General features: G+C 45.0%; 1 protein-coding gene across 7 annotated transcripts in view; it reads right to left on the reverse strand.

Annotated features, from left to right (window-relative positions):
• The window catches only part of NEK6 (NIMA related kinase 6), a 376,321-nt gene that overhangs the window by 239,265 nt on the left and 119,645 nt on the right, over nucleotides 1-17,411 (reverse strand). Inside the window, exon 1 of one of the 7 annotated variants that reach the window (XM_033960757.1) lies at nucleotides 3,090-3,215. The exons of the other annotated variants lie outside the window; for them this stretch is intronic. Within the exon in view, the coding sequence (XP_033816648.1) occupies nucleotides 3,090-3,209 (120 nt within the window). The 5' untranslated portion in view covers nucleotides 3,210-3,215. Of the gene's footprint in view, nucleotides 1-3,089; nucleotides 3,216-17,411 lie in introns of those variants that run through there. 7 annotated transcript variants of the gene reach the window in all.

The following is a 17,411-nucleotide window of genomic DNA, read 5'->3' on the forward strand; positions in this document are numbered from 1 at the left end:
TATTTATCATGTCTATGACTCTTCTAGATGGAGTGCTGAACATGTATACAACTAAACAAACATGTTCACTTACCAAGAGAAATCAGGAAAAGGAAAAGCAATTACACTTCACAGAATAATCCTGCTGCTCTGCCAAAGCCCATGGAAGAGCTTATTGCAGAGGGCCTTTGGGCCTGGATAGAGTGTGTCCAAGAGCAAATACAAATGAAGCTGCAATGAGTACTAGCTTTGCACTTTTGCAGAGAGATAACATCTCACATGACAGTGGCTCAGAGCCCACTGACACCCAAGGGATCTGCTCTGCTAAAAATTGGCAGCAATGCTATTCTGGGCCCTATTTGACATACTAGCCTGGTAGAGTTCTCAGGTGCATGCTTATCATAGTAGTTAAACACTCTTACCTATAAACCACTGTTCTAGGACTTCATAAAAGCAGACAAACTGCACAAGTAACAAACTACATATACAAAATAATATTATGGAAAGAAGAAGAAATAATGAACAATTCAATAAAGTACCTGAATTAAATTTCTTAAGATTTAACTTTTTTATGGAGTGCAGGGGAAAATAAAATTTGTGTGAAACTGAAGAAACCTCTGATTTTAAAAATGTTTGCTTTCTGGAGTCCAGTCGTAACTCATATTTATTCAAAAACTTACATATTCCACCTTGCTACCTACAGGAGGTTCTTTTTAAGATCAGCTAAGCCAAATTCTAATTTAGAGTTATCTCAAAACTTTTACCATAAACTTCTCAGAAATAAAGCAAAAATCCAAACCGGGAAAGGGGAAGAGGTGAGTGTAGATAGGGAAGAAGTTAATTTTGCTTATTTTGATAACTTGCAAAAGCATCTACCAAAATAGCATTCTCTTACTACTACTCTGAAATGACCTATAGTACACTATGATTCATGGTTACATAGTGCCAACAAAACCTTACAAGGATTGTTCTTGCAATCATGTGAACGGTTAATGTAGCTGGTTTTAAAAAAGGTTTGGACAAGTTCCTGGAGGAAAAGTTCATAGTCTGCTGTTGAGGCAGGCATGGAAGAAGCCATTGCTTGCTCTGGATCGATGGAATGGACTGCTTCTACTATTTGGTTTTTGCCAGGTACTTGTGACTTGGATTGACCTCCATTAAGACAGGATACTGGGATGAAGATGGGATACTGGGCTAGATAGACTATTGGTCTGGCCCAGTAAGGCTGTTCTTATGTTCTTAAATTGGCTTTTCATTGAATTTTATGTATTTTCATCTCAACATTTTGCAGATTCAATAAAAGCTTATGAAATTAATGACCAGCAGATTAAAAACAAAATTGTAGACAATCTTTTTTTTCACACCATACATAATTAAGCTGTGGTATCTGTTACCAGAGGATCTGATCAAGATGGTTAAACATTGGAATTCAAGAGAGAGTTAGACAAGTTTCTATTAGCCAAGTATGCTTAAGAGACCCATACCACCCATCTCATCTGATGTCAGAATCTAAGCAGAGTCAGGACTAGTTAGTACTTAGGAAAATCACTTAGCGCCAAAACGTTGCCACGGTGATCATCTTGGATTTCATGATTTTATTTCAAAAGCCTCTATCTGCCTCCAAAACACCTCAACTTTGGTTTAAATCTATTGTAATGAACTCCTCAGGTGGTTTTACCCCTATATCATGCCAAGTTTGCACTGAATGGGTGTCTGGGGAGCATCTATGTACTGTGTGCCATGTGAGGGGGGGCTTGAGCCATGGGCTTAGCCCCCTTTGGTCCCTCTCTGGGTCATGAGTCACAGAAAGCTTGAGAGCTGGGTTTCAAAACACTGTTAAAGTCCCTAAGCAACGACCACAAGTCACTGGCTAAGAACTGCTTTGTGGAAGCGTCTAACCCTGAGGGGAGGGGAGGAGAATTTTGGACTGGCAGAGGTCCCAGAAGATCAAGGTCTGACCTCGATTTTGTGACCCTGATGTATGCAGTCTACCAAAAATATTAACAAATTCCTAAAGGGTGTCACATGGGGGAGGAGGTGCATAGAGAGGGTTGCCTCCTCAGGGCGAAGCCTCTTCACAGTTTGTGGAGCTGCAGGAACTAGAGGTCTAGTCAGAAAAGGACTGGGATGATTTGGGGGTCAGACACTATGCCTTTGGTTCGCCAAGAAAACATCTTCTTTGGAGGATTCTGTTTCAGTTTGGGGCAGCCAGCCAGGAATCAAATGACAGCCGTAGACCAGGGAGAGGATTCGATGGTGCAAAGATTTTTCAAACCGCCAGATTTAACTAACATTATTAGTTTATTTGCAGTTGTTGGATCTAGAGTCCCCACAGGTCTCAGTTGTTCAGCTTTCGTTGTTATGTATTACCAAGTTACAGTCTACATGCTTCCCTTTCTCACCCAGTTTCACCCAGAGATTACCAGGATGATAATGAAACACTACGACATGCCAGAAGGTCCCTTAATGGAGGCGAGGGCAATGACAAAATTGTATTCCATAGCTTCAGAATTTGAGTAACTGTTTACACCACCTAAGGAGGATTCGCTGATAGCGTAGGTTACTAAACGGACTTTGCTGCCTAGTGAAGGGGCATGATCCTGAAGAATACACAGGATCACAGAGTGGATTTGGTCCTCAAAAGGCAATTTGGGGCACTAGCTTTAGGCCTTATGGCAGTGGCCACAGCATCCTTTTGTGGTGAGAGCCTGCCACAAAATGATACGCCAGAATCTGGGTGTGGAGTAATCATTTTGGCAGGGGTGGATTATGTGGCTGACACTAGCTCCAATAATCTCAGAGCTATGTGTAAAGTCTCAGTTTATACAATCTCTGTCCATAGAATGCTCTGGATCAGGCAGTGAGAAAGAGATTCGGCGTCTAGAACTACTTTGAGCAGACTCCCCTTTCAAGGGACAAATGCTCTTTGGCAAAGGACTGAATTACGTGATGACAAATGTAATGGACCATCGTTCTAAATCCTTGCCAGACAGTAAACCACGAGAATCAGGCCATTCTGATCATTATGAGGGTCACCCAATGCAAGATCGATGGCTGTCATCACAGAAAACATGGTTGAGAGCCACGATAAAATCAAAACATTTACCAACCTGAAAATCCTGTTTGTTCAAACTTTTATCATATTCATCAAAGCACTTCTCATGATGCTGTTTCATTCGGGCTACCAGGCATTGCATTTCTTTGTTGCAGTGCTTGCATTTTGCACCCATGCCTGCCTTACCAATAAGTAAAGGAACTTCATTAAAATACTACCTAACTGGATCTTTCTTACAGCCTGCCTACATTTTAGTGTCTCCTCCAAGGAGAAAATTATATGATAAACCAATGCTAAGTTTATATATCTGCACAAGGAGCTAAATGTGAGGGGGGAGGGACAAGCAGTTACAATAAAAGTGAAACCTTTTGAGCAGATTACTCCACAAATCTTGGAATCTTTGTGTGTATAGTCTAAGGCAGTGGATACCAACCCTATCCTGGAGGACTACCAGGCCAGTAATATTTTTGGGATAGCCCTAATGAATATGCATGGGGCACATTTGCATGCCTGTCACCTCTATTATATGCAAATCTCTCTCATGCATATTCATTAGGGCTATCCCCCCAAAAACCGACTGGCCTGGTGGTCCTCCAGGACAGGGTTGGTATCCACTGTCTTAGACTATAAACACAAAGATTCCAAGACTTGTGGAGTACCGTATTTTCGCGGATATAAGCGCACCCGTGTAAAACGCGCACACGGGTATAGCGCGCAGAAACCACAATATTATGTATAAAAACTTTTGTATACCGCGCTCACGGGTATAACGCGCATGCTGCCCGACTGTCCTTTCGCCCGCCCCGACTCTCCTCTGGCCACCCCGACTCTCCTTTCGCCCGCCCCGACTCTCCTCTGGCCACCCCGACTCTCCTTTCGCCCGCCCCGACTCTCCGTGCGCTGTCCCGACTCTCCATTTACCCGCCCTGCCCCCCCCCGGCAGGACCACTCGCACCCCCACCCCGAAGGACCACTGACTCCCCGACAATATCGGGCCAGAAGGGAGCCCAAACCCTCCTGGCCACGGCGACCCCCTACCCCCACCCCGCCCGACGCCCGATTCACCCCCCCCAGCAGGACCGCTCGCACCCCCACCCCGAACGACCGCTCGCACGCGCTCCCACCCGCACCCGCGATCGGAGCAAGAGGGAGCCCAAGCCCTCTTGCCCAGCCGACTCCCCGACAATATCGGGCCAGGAGGGAGCCCAAACCCTCCTGGCCACGGCGACCCCCTACCCCCACCCCGCACTACATTACGGGCAGGAGGGATCCCAGGCCCTCCTGCCCTCGACGCAAACCCCCCTCCCTCCCTCCAACGACCGCCCCCCCCCAAGAACCTCCGACCGCCCCCCCAGCCGACCCACGACCCCCCTGGCCGACCCCCACGACACCCCCACCCCCCTTCCCCGTACCTTTGCTAGTTGGCCGGACAGACGGGAGCCAAACCCGCCTGTCCGGCAGGCAGCCAACGACGGAATGAGGCCGGATTGGCCCATCCGTCCCAAAGCTCCACCTACTGGTGGGGCCTAAGGCGCGTGGGCCAATCAGAATAGGCCCTGGAGCCTTAGGTCCCACCTGGGGGCGCGGCCTGAGGCACATGGTCGGGTTGGGCCCATGTGCCTCAGGCCACGCCCCCAGGTGGGACCTAAGGCTCCAGGGCCTATTCTGATTGGCCCACGCGCCTTAGGCCCCACCAGTAGGCGGAGCTTTGGGACGGATGGGCCACCAGTCCCACCAGTAGGCGGCCAGGGGGGGTCGCGGGTCGGCTGGGGGGGCGGTCGGAGGTTCTTGGGGGGGGCGGTCGTTGGAGGGAGGGAGGGGGGTTTGCGTCGAGGGCAGGAGGGCCTGGGATCCCTCCTGCCCGTAATGTAGTGCGGGGTGGGGGTAGGGGGTCGCCGTGGCCAGGAGGGTTTGGGCTCCCTCCTGGCCCGATATTGTCGGGGAGTCGGCCGGGCAAGAGGGCTTGGGCTCCCTCTTGCTCCGATCGCGGGTGCGGGTGGGAGCGCGTGCGAGCGGTCGTTCGGGGTGGGGGTGCGAGCGGTCCTGCTGGGGGGGGGTGAATCGGGCGTCGGGCGGGGTGGGAACTATGTAGAAAAACTTTTGTATACCGCGCTCACGCGTATAATGCGTGAGGGGTATGCGCGGTAGGTAAAAACGCGTATAACGCGCGCGTTATATCCGCGAAAATACGGTAATCTGCTCAAAAGGTTTCACTTTTATTGTAACTGCTTGTCCCTCCCCCTTCACATTTAGCTCCTTGTGCAGATATATAAACTTAGCATTTAAGATAGATTTTTTCATCAAACAATTTATTTTTAAAAAATCAGAATAAAAAAATCCAAATTTTATAAAACAATTTTAATCATAACACGTGTTTCACCAGAAAAAAATATGGTCATTAAGTGGCTTATTAAAACAAACAATTATGCAATCAGTATGTCCAAAGGTGTTTTAAAGGTAAGGAAAGAAACACTCATCCCTTACATACTTATTTCTTTTTTTAAATACAATTACAGGGTCTGATTTTCAGCAGGAGATAACCAAATAGGAGAGCCTCCTACCTGACTATCAGCAGCATGTAAAAAGGAGAGTGCCATAGCTCTGACTTGGCAAGATTTCACTTTAGATTGGAGAGGGCAACAGCTTCTTAACAGAATACCGTATTTTCGCGGATATAACGCGCACCGTTGTAAAACGCGCACAGGGGTATAGCGCGCATAAATCACGAAGATATGTAAAAAAACTTTTCTATACCGCGCTCAGGCATATAACGCGCATGCTGCCCGACTCTCCTCTGGCCACCCCGACTCTCCTTTCGCTCTTCCCGACTCTCCTCTGGCCACCCCGACTCTCCTTTCGCCCTCCCCGACTCTCCTCTGGTTGCCCCGACTCACCCTGACTTTCGGTGCACTGCCCCGCCTCTCCGTGCGCTGTCCCGACTCTCGTTCACCTGCCCTGACTTTCCGTGCACTGCCCCGCCTCTCCGTGCGCTGTCCCGACTCTCGTTCACCTGCCCTGACTTTCCGTGCACTGCCCCGCCTCTCCGTGCGCTGTCCCGACTCTCGTTCACCTGCCTTGACTTTCGGTGCACTGCCCCGCCTCTCCGTGCCTGTCCCCCTTGAAGTCCTGTCCCCCCTTGAAGGTCTGCCTGTCCCCCCTTGAAGGTCTGCCTGTCCCCCCTTGAAGTCCTGTCCCCCTTGAAGGTCTGCCTGTCCCCCTTGAAGATCTGCCTGTCCCCCCTTGAAGTCCTGTCCCCATCCTGAAAGCCTGATGCCCCCCCTCGACGTCCGATTCTTCTCCCCCCTCGGCAGGACCACTCGCACCCCCACCCCGAAGGACCGCAGACTCCCCGACAATATTGGGCCAGGAGGGAGCCCAAACCCTCCTGGCCACGGCGACCCCCTAACCCCACCCCGCACTACATTACGGGCAGGAGGGATCCCAGGCCCTCCTGCCCTCGACGCAAACCCCCCTCCCCCCCAGCCGACCCGCGACCCCCCTGGCCGACCCCCACGACCCCCCCCACCCCCCTTCCCCGTACCTTTGGAAGTTGGCCGGACAGACGGGAGCCAAACCCGCCTGTCCGGCAGGCAGCCAACGAAGGGATGAGGCCGGATTGGCCCATCCGTCCTAAAGCTCCGCCTACTGGTGGGGCCTAAGGCGCGTGGGCCAATCAGAATAGGCCCTGGAGCCTTAGGTCCCACCTGGGGGCGCGGCCTGAGGCACATGGGCCAAACCCGAGCATGTGTCTCAGGCCGCGCCCCCAGGTGGGACCTAAGGCTCCAGGGCCTATTCTGATTGGCCCACGCGACTTAGGCCCCACCAGTAGGCGGAGCTTTAGGACGGATGGGCCAATCCGGCCTCATTCCTTCGTTGGCTGCCTGCCGGACAGGCGGGTTTGGCTCCCGTCTGTCCGGCCAACTTCCAAAGGTACGGGGAAGGGGGGTGGGGGGGTCGTGGGGGTCGGCCAGGGGGGTCGCGGGTCGGCTGGGGGGGAGGGGGGTTTGCGTCGAGGGCAGGAGGGCCTGGGATCCCTCCTGCCCGTAATGTAGTGCGGGGTGGGGTTAGGGGGTCGCCGTGGCCAGGAGGGTTTGGGCTCCCTCCTGGCCCGATATTGTTGGGGAGTCGGCGGTCCTTCGGGGTGAGGGTGCGAGTGGTCCTGCCGGGGGGGGGATGGATCGGACGTCGGGGAGTCGGCCGGGCAAGAGGGCTTGGGCTCCCTCTTGCTCCGATCGTGGATGCGGGTGCGGGTGGGAGCGCGTGCGAGCGGTCGTTCGGGGTGGGGGTGCGAGCGGTCCTGCTGGGGGGGTGAATCGGGCGTCGGGCGGGGTGGGAACTGTTTAAAAACTTTTGTATACCGCGCTCAGGCATATAACGCGCGAGGGGTATGCGCGGTACGTAAAAACCACGTATAACGCGCGCGTTATATCCGCGAAAATACGGTAGTAGTCTTTTTTTGTGACTGCCATCGTGAATATGTCCACTTTAGAGAGATAGACAAACCCATTGAGAGCCTCCTGCAGAAGTGGATAGTACCCTGGAGGAAACATTACGCCAACTCCCATTTCACTAACACCATCTCAGAAAGGGCATGATGAAACTGGTTTGAGGAGACATTGAAGAATGGGATCCCTATCCATATACTCTTCCCATAAGGGTACAGGAATATGGAGAGTCAAATGGACTTGCTCAATTAAGGAAGCAGCTTACAATGACCTTTTCACCATACCAACATTGCTCTCCTCTGCAGCTGCAAGGAAGAAGGACAGTACTTGCCTACAAAACAGCTTCACCATCAGGGAGTTCTCATCTTCTTCTGGGGGCATCTCTACTCTGTCTGGAGATGCATCCTCACAAGGAACCATGTCTTCTGTGTTATCTACAGAGGTAGAATTAGCCCTTGTTCATGATCAGAGCCTTCTCTGAGGAGCCTAGCCTGCTTGCAAACCTGGGTTGGGCTCCCCAAATATTTCTGGATATGGTGAGAACTATGCAATTTAAGAGGAAAAAAATTTTCTTGAAATGAAATCTAAAGTGCTTACTTTGGGTTTATTTATTTATTTTAAGATTTATCTGCAAGTGCCTGGTTGCTGTAAGCAGAAAAATATGGATTCTTTATTCCCACCTAATTTATTTATTTAAAAAATTTATCAATCGCCTATTTACAGAATGGAACAAACAAGACTTATACAAACATTTCACATTACAGGTCATTCCATGTAAACAATGGGCTCACAGATTCTCATAATGCACTCATCCTAAAACCAGCATTAAGCAAAGATATCTTTTATTAAAATGCTTCTATAAAGCGTGTAGTTTTAAGCATTTTTTTGAACTTCAGAATAAGGCTCTTTGTGGTCCAGTAAATTTGTTCCAAAGCATTACTCTCATGATGGGAAGAACTTCAAATTGAATTTGGTAGGGATAAATTATGTGCCTGTGGGCGAGGAGGGTTAACAATTTGGGTCTGGCTATGGTAATCACTAGGATATGCAAAACTAATCCTGGGATTTCTTTTTTCTTGATTACTTTATTTCCTCCTCTCTCCTCTTAATGTGAGTTAAGAATGCCCTTAAAGAGAAAGTTATGTTTTACTTTGCATTTTTGCTTCTTTTGATGACGAAGAGGTCCTTTACTGCAGTGTTTTAATTTAATAGCCACAAAATCTAGCATGCAGCAAGTGTAAATTTATTGCTGCAGCATTGGAAAAAAAATGCTGCTCATACAGTTGGACCTGACGGCGGCATTTGACCTGGTAGACCATAACATCCTACTGCAAATCTTGGACTCAATAGGCATCTCAGATAAAGTATACTCATGGTTTAAAGGTTTCTTAAAATCCAGAACATACAAAGTAAAATCAGACAAAGAAAAATCCAAACCTTGGCCCAACCCCTGCGGCATGCCACAAGGGTCCCCACTGTCCCCTACTCTCTTCAACCTATATATGGCCTCTCTCGGCGTTTACCTGAACAAACAAGGCCTAACCTCTTATAGCTATGCTAATGACATCACCATCCTCATTCCTCTTAATGACAGACACACTACACAGAACTCTAGCTTCAGTTACGACTTGGATGGAAAACCACAAACAAACTCAACCCAGACAAAACTAAATTTATCCTCCTAGAAAATAACAAAATCCCAACCAAAACCAACTTAGAAATCAACTCTATCAACTACCCTTTGCAAACCACCCTAAAACTTCTAGGTATGACTATTGACAGAGGCTGCACCATGCAACCACAAATTAACAAAACAATACAGAAATCCTTCGCAGTTATGAGAAACCTTAGACAAGTCCGAAAATTCTTCGAAAAAACACAATTTCAGCTCCTAGTACAATCTCTAATCCTAAGTATCCTAGACTATTGCAACATCCTCTACCTCCCCTGCCCTGCAATAATGATTAAACAACTACAGCCAATTCAGAATACAGCTCTGAGACTCGTCTACTCATTGAAAAAACATGACCACATTACTGAGGCATTCATCAATTCTCATTGGCTTCCAATTCAGGAAAGAATACAATTTAAATTCTACTGTATACTATTTAAAACTATAAATGGAGACAGCCCAATCTACCTAAACGACCGCTTCATCCAAACCACCTCTACCAGGCATAGAAAAACACACACCCCATTCTCTTACCCCCCCCAATCAAAGAAGTAAAACGGAAAAACTATACGACGGCTTACTAGCCACTCAAGCAGCAAAAATAGACAATCAAATCTCCAACTTATTAACAACAACCCCAGACTACAAGATGTTCAGAAAGGAAATAAAAACTATACTCTTCAAGAAATCCCTTAATAAAGCTTAATACCATGAATACCCCCTTCTTACCATCCCCCCTCCCTAACCCCAGATCCTACTTATCCGTCTCTTAGAAACCATCTCTGATTTAATGTTGTAACCCTCCTATCATAACTCTTTTTATAATCCGCTTTGAACCGAAAAGTAATGGCGGAATAGAAATCTGTAATGTAATTGAGGGCATTCTCAGCATGTCTTTTGCAGGTACACTTTAAAATGTCCATTGACACACATACTCTGGTTGCAATTAGGAGGAATTATGCTAACTACACAATTATCAGCATGCTGTGTGTGTCATGAACATGAATTAGAATGTACTAACTACTAAAACTAGTTGCTTCATTTGGGCAGTCATAGTTAACAAGCACTAATTTATATGTTAACTGCCTTGGGATCTTGCCAATTACTTGTGACCTGGAATGGCCTCTATTGAAAACAGGATACTGGGTCTGATGGACTTTTGGCTGTCCCAGTATGGCAACTCTTATTCTCTTATGCACTTTAATAAAAGGGCCCCTGTATATCTTATTTGTTGTCATTTTGAAAAGCAATTTTCAAAATTTCCAACACAAAATTGGCAAGTAATAAAGTTGATAGGAAAAAAAGTACAAGCTGCCTCTATTATGATTTTTTTTATTTGTTTTTGCTGGGGGGGGGGGGTTGTTTTTATTTTAAAGGTATGAAGGAGGTCCCAGAGAATAATACACTCTCCCACCAGATAAAGTCCTTTAAATGTCACCACCAATTAGTCTCATAAGTGAAGTCTGTGGGCTACAACTTGGGACTCAGGAGGGAAACAAACATCCATGCTCAAAGGAAGGTCCATAGACAGATCCTGAGAGCAAGGCCTAGGCCAAGATTCAATCTCAAAGGCTACAGGCTATGGACCACATCAGTGAGAAAGGCCTGTTCAAAAGAAATCCTATGAGATGGTAATATGTGGGACATCATTACAGACTAAACCTTCATTAGATAGGCATAAGAGTAGGCTCTTTATGATTATGACTGGGGTAGCCATACAAATAATCACTAAAAACTGGAAAAATTGGGACAGACTCCATTTTACCTTTTGGTGGGAATTTTTATGCTTATATTATAAATATGAGAGAATTAATTCCAAAACATTGTGCCATAATAAGCAGTTTAAGTTAACATGGGGTCCATTGACAAATTTTGTTCATTCTGATTAAATTGAATTATATCTTTATTTTCCCTTTTAGATTGCATATCCAGGATAGGTGGGAGGGAGGGGGGTTATATACTTAACAAACGTCTGGGATTTTAATTTCATGTATAATTTACTGCTTTTCTTTTTGTTCTCAAACTAGGGTGGGAGGGAGGGTAGGGATAATTATCTTGTATTAATATCTGATTGATTGGAAGTACTATCTCTGATGATAATTGTATATATATTTTGTAAGTACTGTTCTAGATTTGAAAATCAATAAAGTTTATTGAAAAATAAAAATAAATCCTGCTATACCAGTCAACCTGCACTATCTGCTGAAGGCAGAGAAACAATGGGAATGCTGTACTATTATACTGATGGCTTTGGAATCTTCAAGTCTCTTCCGCTATCTGCTGATAGGTATATATAACCAGTCTATCTGGACTGGTCTAGCAGGATGACAAGGAATGTTCAATAGCCCTTCATGTCCACATTATAAGCTAATTATAAAATCAAAAGTAGCTTTTTAGTTTTAGTCCGGCTTCCTGACAACCAGATATATGAGGTCTGTTCAAAAAGTTCCAGAACAGTTTGAATTGCGCGCCAATGGGATGTTCTTTTTAGATGCGCTAGGCAGCAATGAGTAGCTTGAAACCTCACAAGTAACCTTCTTTTTTCCATTTGTTGATATCTGTTTTCATCTCCGAGCTACAGAGGTTTTTGTGAAAGTGTGTTTTCGTGATCGGCTATTTTTCATCATGTGCAAACTCAATGAGCAGTGCAACAGCGTGAAGTTCTTTAGCTAACAAAAAACGTGAAGTTCTTTAGCTGACAATAAACACTGTTACAGAAACTTATGAAATTTTGAAAGTGGCTTATGGGGAACTTTGTCATGAGTCATGGAATGTGTTTTGAATGGTATTCACACTTCAAAAGCAAAGACGATTCACAAACTGGAAGACCATTAGCATCAACTGATGATCATGTTGATCAAGTGAGGGTTCTTGTGCATGCTAATCGGCAATTAACTGTTAGAGAATTGGCAGAGGAATGCAACATCTCCATTGGATTATGCCACAATATTCTAACAGAGAAGCTGGGGATGTCTCCCATTGCAGCAAAGTTTGTTCCACGATTGATGACTGATGACCAGAAGAACAACCACATCATAATCTGTCAGAATCTTCTTGAGCAGGCAAATGAAAATGAAACATTTCTTGATGAAGTGATAACTGATGATGAGACATGGGTCTACGGTTATAATGTGGAAACTAAGCTCAATCATCTCAATGGAGAACCAAAACATTGGCAAGACCGAAAAAAGCTCAGCAAGTTTGGTTGAACGTCAAAGTGATGTTAATAGCTTTGTTTGGACAGTCGCAGCATTGTTCACTATGAATTTCTGTCAGAAAAGCCAAACTGTCAACCAAAATTATTATCTGAAAGTGTTGAAACAACTCCGTGAGGGAATCAGGGGGGGGGCATAGGAGGGAGCAATCGTGGTTCCTGTATCATGGCAATGCATTCACTCACACCGCCGGCAAAATTTGTGAATTTTTGTGCAAAAAATGCAATGACAGTTCTTCCCCAGCCACCTTACTCTCCTGAATTGGCCCCTGCTAATTTCTTCTTGTTTCCTAAACTTAAATCCACGCTGAAAGGAAAGCAATTCAACACTATTGAAGACACAAAGCAAAATTTGACGCAGCAACATTTGGCGATTCCTGAAGATACATTTAAGGACTGTTTTCAGAAGTCGAAACGATGTTGGGAAAAGTGTATAGATAGGGAAATTGTAAGAGTATTTAATAAATTTTTATAAAATCAGTCCTAGAACTTTTTGAACAGATCTTGTATACCTTCAAAATCATACAAGAAAATACTTTGTCTGTTTTAATGCAACCACCAAACCAAGAAAGATACTTCTTTAGTTGACAAAAAAAACAAAAATGTCTGCATGCAAATTCCGATTCAACATCTGAGGCATTATGTTCACATCTTCTCTCTTAGCAGGACACTAATAAATAACAAAATGAACTTGCTATCCTACAGTTCTGCAGTGATTTCTACTCTTGTTTAAGAGTTCAGATTAATTTAGTCTTCTCCGGTATTAAACACTAAAAACAAAAACCAGGGCCAGGATTCTCAAAAATCCGGATTAAAAAGCGACAGTATGCCAACGCAGCCGTTTTCATAGCAAATCTACAAAAGCAAGACATTCTCAAAAAATCTCACATGCAAATGAGGTCGGGGGACAGCAGCGAAGATTCGCTAAATTTCCATGTGCCCATCGCTGGTGATAGCAATGGACACATGCACAGAAAAAACAAGTCAAACAAAAACACCCCAAAACATAACACCAGCAGGAGAGAAGTTCAATCTCTCCCACTGTCAACCAACAACCCCACCCTCTGCAGTGGGAGAAGTGTCCATACTTTCTCGCTGCCCTAAAATCTCCACTGTGACCCCCCCCCCTTGCAGCGGGAGAGATGCCCACTTTCCCCACTGGTAAGTGACCCTCTCCCCCCATCTCCACTGCCCTCTCCCCCTTACCTCAAATAGATGACCCAGAGGGACGCAGACTCTCTCCTCCCAGCTGCCTACATCGTCTAAAATAAGACTTCCCCTCCCTGGTGCATCTTGGAATGCACTGGGGTGGGATCTGAGGCTCCGATTGGCCCAACTTGTTTAAGGCAGCTGGAAGGAAGGAATCAGCGTCCCTCTTGGTCATAAATTTGAGGTAAGGGGGAAGGGGTGACGGGGAGGGGGAGGAGGGGTCACTTGCCATCGGAGGAGAGTGGGCATCTCTCCCACTGCAGGGAAAGAGGGTTGGGTCGCAGCGGGGATTTTAGGGCAGCGGGAGAGTATGGGCATCTCTCCTGCTGCAGGGGCAGTCGCGGCTGGGTTTTTAGGCCGGGGGGGTGTTCACCGCCGCTGCTGCAGGAAAGGGGTGTTGTGATGCAGCGGAGAGAATGGGCATCTCTCCCACTGCATCACATCACAGGGGCTTTCTAGCAGTCTCTGACACTGACCGGCACCTCTGGATCAGTTGCTTATTTTGGTCGCCAAAAGCCGACGCCACTTTTTTGAAAATGGCTCAGCATTTTTAAGAATCCACGAGAGAGCTCATTTCAATGTTAAAGAGCCTATTTCCATGTCAGTGTCGGAGACTGCTAGAAACCTTGTTAAAAACAGAGATAATCCCTTTTGAGAATCCACCGCTAAACTGCATACAAGCTAAATCGCCAGAATTCCTCCAAGAGCACTGTAGTGGTACATCATAGGATAGTGGACCCCCTCATTCATCCCAGTCTCTCAACTCCACTCTTCATCCTCCCCAAGCCCAAACCACCAACACTTTCTATGTTCCCCATTGATTACAGCCTGACCCATCCATATTCTCAAACTCTCTCTAGCTTAAGCTATCTATTCACTTACTCTTCCAGACTCTCCCAAAGTTCAATCACCCCACGTGACCCTAACCTGAGCCATCTACCTATTCTTCCCTAGCCCAGCTTGATCAGCCACTTTCCGTCCCCCTACTGAGCTTAGCCTGTTCAATCTAACTGACCCCAACAAAACCCAGTCAATCACTGCTCCCTGTCATACATTGTGATCCACTTACTGTCTCCACCAAGTTCAAATCACCTGCTCACTCTTTGTCCTTATCCAACCTAATCCAACTGATCCAGCCCCCTCCACTGATCTCCCCCCCCCCCCCCACACACACACACTTCTTTTCTTTTTCCTTTTCAGCTACGGTACTTCTAACCAGGCAGACCACAATGTCAACACAGCCACCCCCTCCCACTGATGCCGATAGATTACTGCCTTTTCTTAGAGAATCTGTGAGCCAAAGCTAATGCTGGCATCACCACATCTTCTTCCTTTTGGACCTTATAGATTAAGGCCAACTCAGCCTTTCTTCAGGTTGATGCTATGTCAAACTCAATGGTGGAGGGAGATTCTGTACTAACACAAAATTTCCCCACAAAAAATTGCCCATGCACATACTTTGTCAGTCCAAAAATGGGAGTTATCAATGCCCCTATTATACTGTTTTGACACACAAATTTTTTTTATCCCTATTCTACATTAAATTTGTCTTCACCATCAGCTCTAATGATACTGAAGAACTATTTCACAATGATATATGGTTTCCATTTTGTATTTAACCTTAACCCCAGCGTGAACTCCAAGATTTCATTCACATGCATTTACTGTAACCGCAACTTGTCCAAAAGTGAAACTTAACTCCTTGAGTGGGATTAACTGTTTACATAATTAAACTTTTTCTCCCCCCAAAACATACGGTGGAACAGAAGAAAAGCCTTAGAAATTGAAGGTCACAATGTTACAATTTCCTTACATATGTAGCAGTAATTTCAAAGTGCATGGCCTACTGCAAAGCCTTATTTGAAAAAAGGACAAGGGAGAAGTTTCAATAAACCTTAAGCTCTTCAAAATCTGCTGGTCACAAATGCAATACGGGGTGAATAACTGGATTTTCCAAAGCAAATATTCTTTCTATAGCAATTATAAAACTGACCAACTAGTGGACAAATTTATTCTGTAGAGTAGAGACACCCAGGATGGTGTGAATAACATGAAGAAAGACCTGGTGAAGCTTGAAGAATGGTCTGAAATTTGTAAGCAAAAATTTAATGCTAAGAAATGCAAGGTCATGCATTTGGGTCCAATACGTTCTACAGCAAGAACCAGTTTTTGGATACAATTATTTTTATTACATATGGTTTTAATTGATACTATTACATATGTTTTTTATGATTTTCATTGAATAAATTCCTGCACCTTGTACATCTGCAGTCTCGTTGAAGCTTGAAGAATGGTCTGAAATTTGGCAGCTAAAATTTAATGCTAAAAAATGCAAGGTCATGCATTTGGGCTGCAAAAACCCAAAGGAACAGTACAGTTTAGGGGGTGAAGAACTTAAGTGCATGACAGAAGAACAGGACTTGGGTGTGATTGCATGTGATGATCTTAAGGTAGCCAAACAGATTGAAAAGGTGACTGTGTAAGCAAGAAGAATGCTAAGGTGCAAAGCAAGAGGTATGGCCAGTAAGAGAAAGGAGATGAGACCTCATTTAGAATATTGTGTACAATTCTGGAGACCGCACCTTCAAAATGATATAAAAAGGATGGAGTGGGTGCAGAGGAAGGTTTATAAAATGATGCGTGGTCTTCGTCATAAGGCGTATGGGAACAAACTTAAAGATCTCAATATGTATACTTTGGAGGAAAGGCAGGAGAGGGAAGATATGATAGAGATGTTTAAATACTTAAGTGATGTAAATACATGAGTCAAGTCGCTTTCATTTGAAAGGAAGCTCTGGAATGAGAGGGCATAGGATGAAGTTAAGAGTATTCTAAGGAAATACTTTTTTACAGAAAGGGTGGTGGATGCCTGGAACAGTCATCTAAAAAAAGGTGGTGGAGACAGACTGTCTGAATTCATTAAAGCAAGGGCTAGGCAAGTGGGATCTCTTAGAGAGGAAGAGATAATGGTTAGACTTGATGGGCTTAGTCACATTGGTAAAAAGCTACATCTTGCAGAACTTCAAATGCTGAGAGAATCTAGAAAACACGTGGCATAGGGAATTAAATGGAAATAAGTTGAATACAGGAAATCTCAATGAACTACAGTAAAAAAAAAAAAAAAAAAAGGATGAAAGCAATATGATGACAATAAGTACGACTGTACAACACACACAAGGAGATTTTATGCTTCAACTTTGGTGAAACCTGAATATTGGTCTAAGAATGCAAAGTGTGCAGTGCCTATTCCAAATTCCTTCAACACCGAGGTCAAGAATGCTTCCTCACAAGGAATTTAGCTACAACAGAATTTATCTAGTATTCCACTTAATTTATAGATTGTATGAGCATAAAGGGAACTGCCAATCACTCTCCTTAGCAGTATACTCCTACACATTCCTCCTTGCAAGAGATGAGAATAACTCATCCCAAGAATTCATGAAACATTCCTTGAATAAAAGATTCAAAGGCTACTTTGCTTTTAGTTAAGAACTTACAATGCATTAACAGGAAATATTTTGCTCCAAGAACAGAAAAAAAAAAGCCTCAGGGGTTTTTTTCAGTCATAAAATTAACATCATGAAGGCCTCTATTCAGCAAAATTCAAGGACGTGCAGAAAATTATGCAAAAAAAGCAAACTTTTCCCAAGATAGGCTAAATATGAGGGGAAAAAAAAATAATGAAACCAATATCTCCAGATGCCTATTTATGCAGCTTAAGAATACTGTAGTATAGCAGTCAAAATAAAAAGTAATTTTTGCCCCCTCATTCCTACTTATATGAATATCTTTAATTGGACATGGTTCTGTTAAACTGATAAATCACTAACCTTCTCT

Source organism: Geotrypetes seraphini, chromosome 10, assembly GCF_902459505.1.
Source record: "Geotrypetes seraphini chromosome 10, aGeoSer1.1, whole genome shotgun sequence".
Lineage (NCBI taxonomy): Eukaryota > Metazoa > Chordata > Amphibia > Gymnophiona > Dermophiidae > Geotrypetes > Geotrypetes seraphini.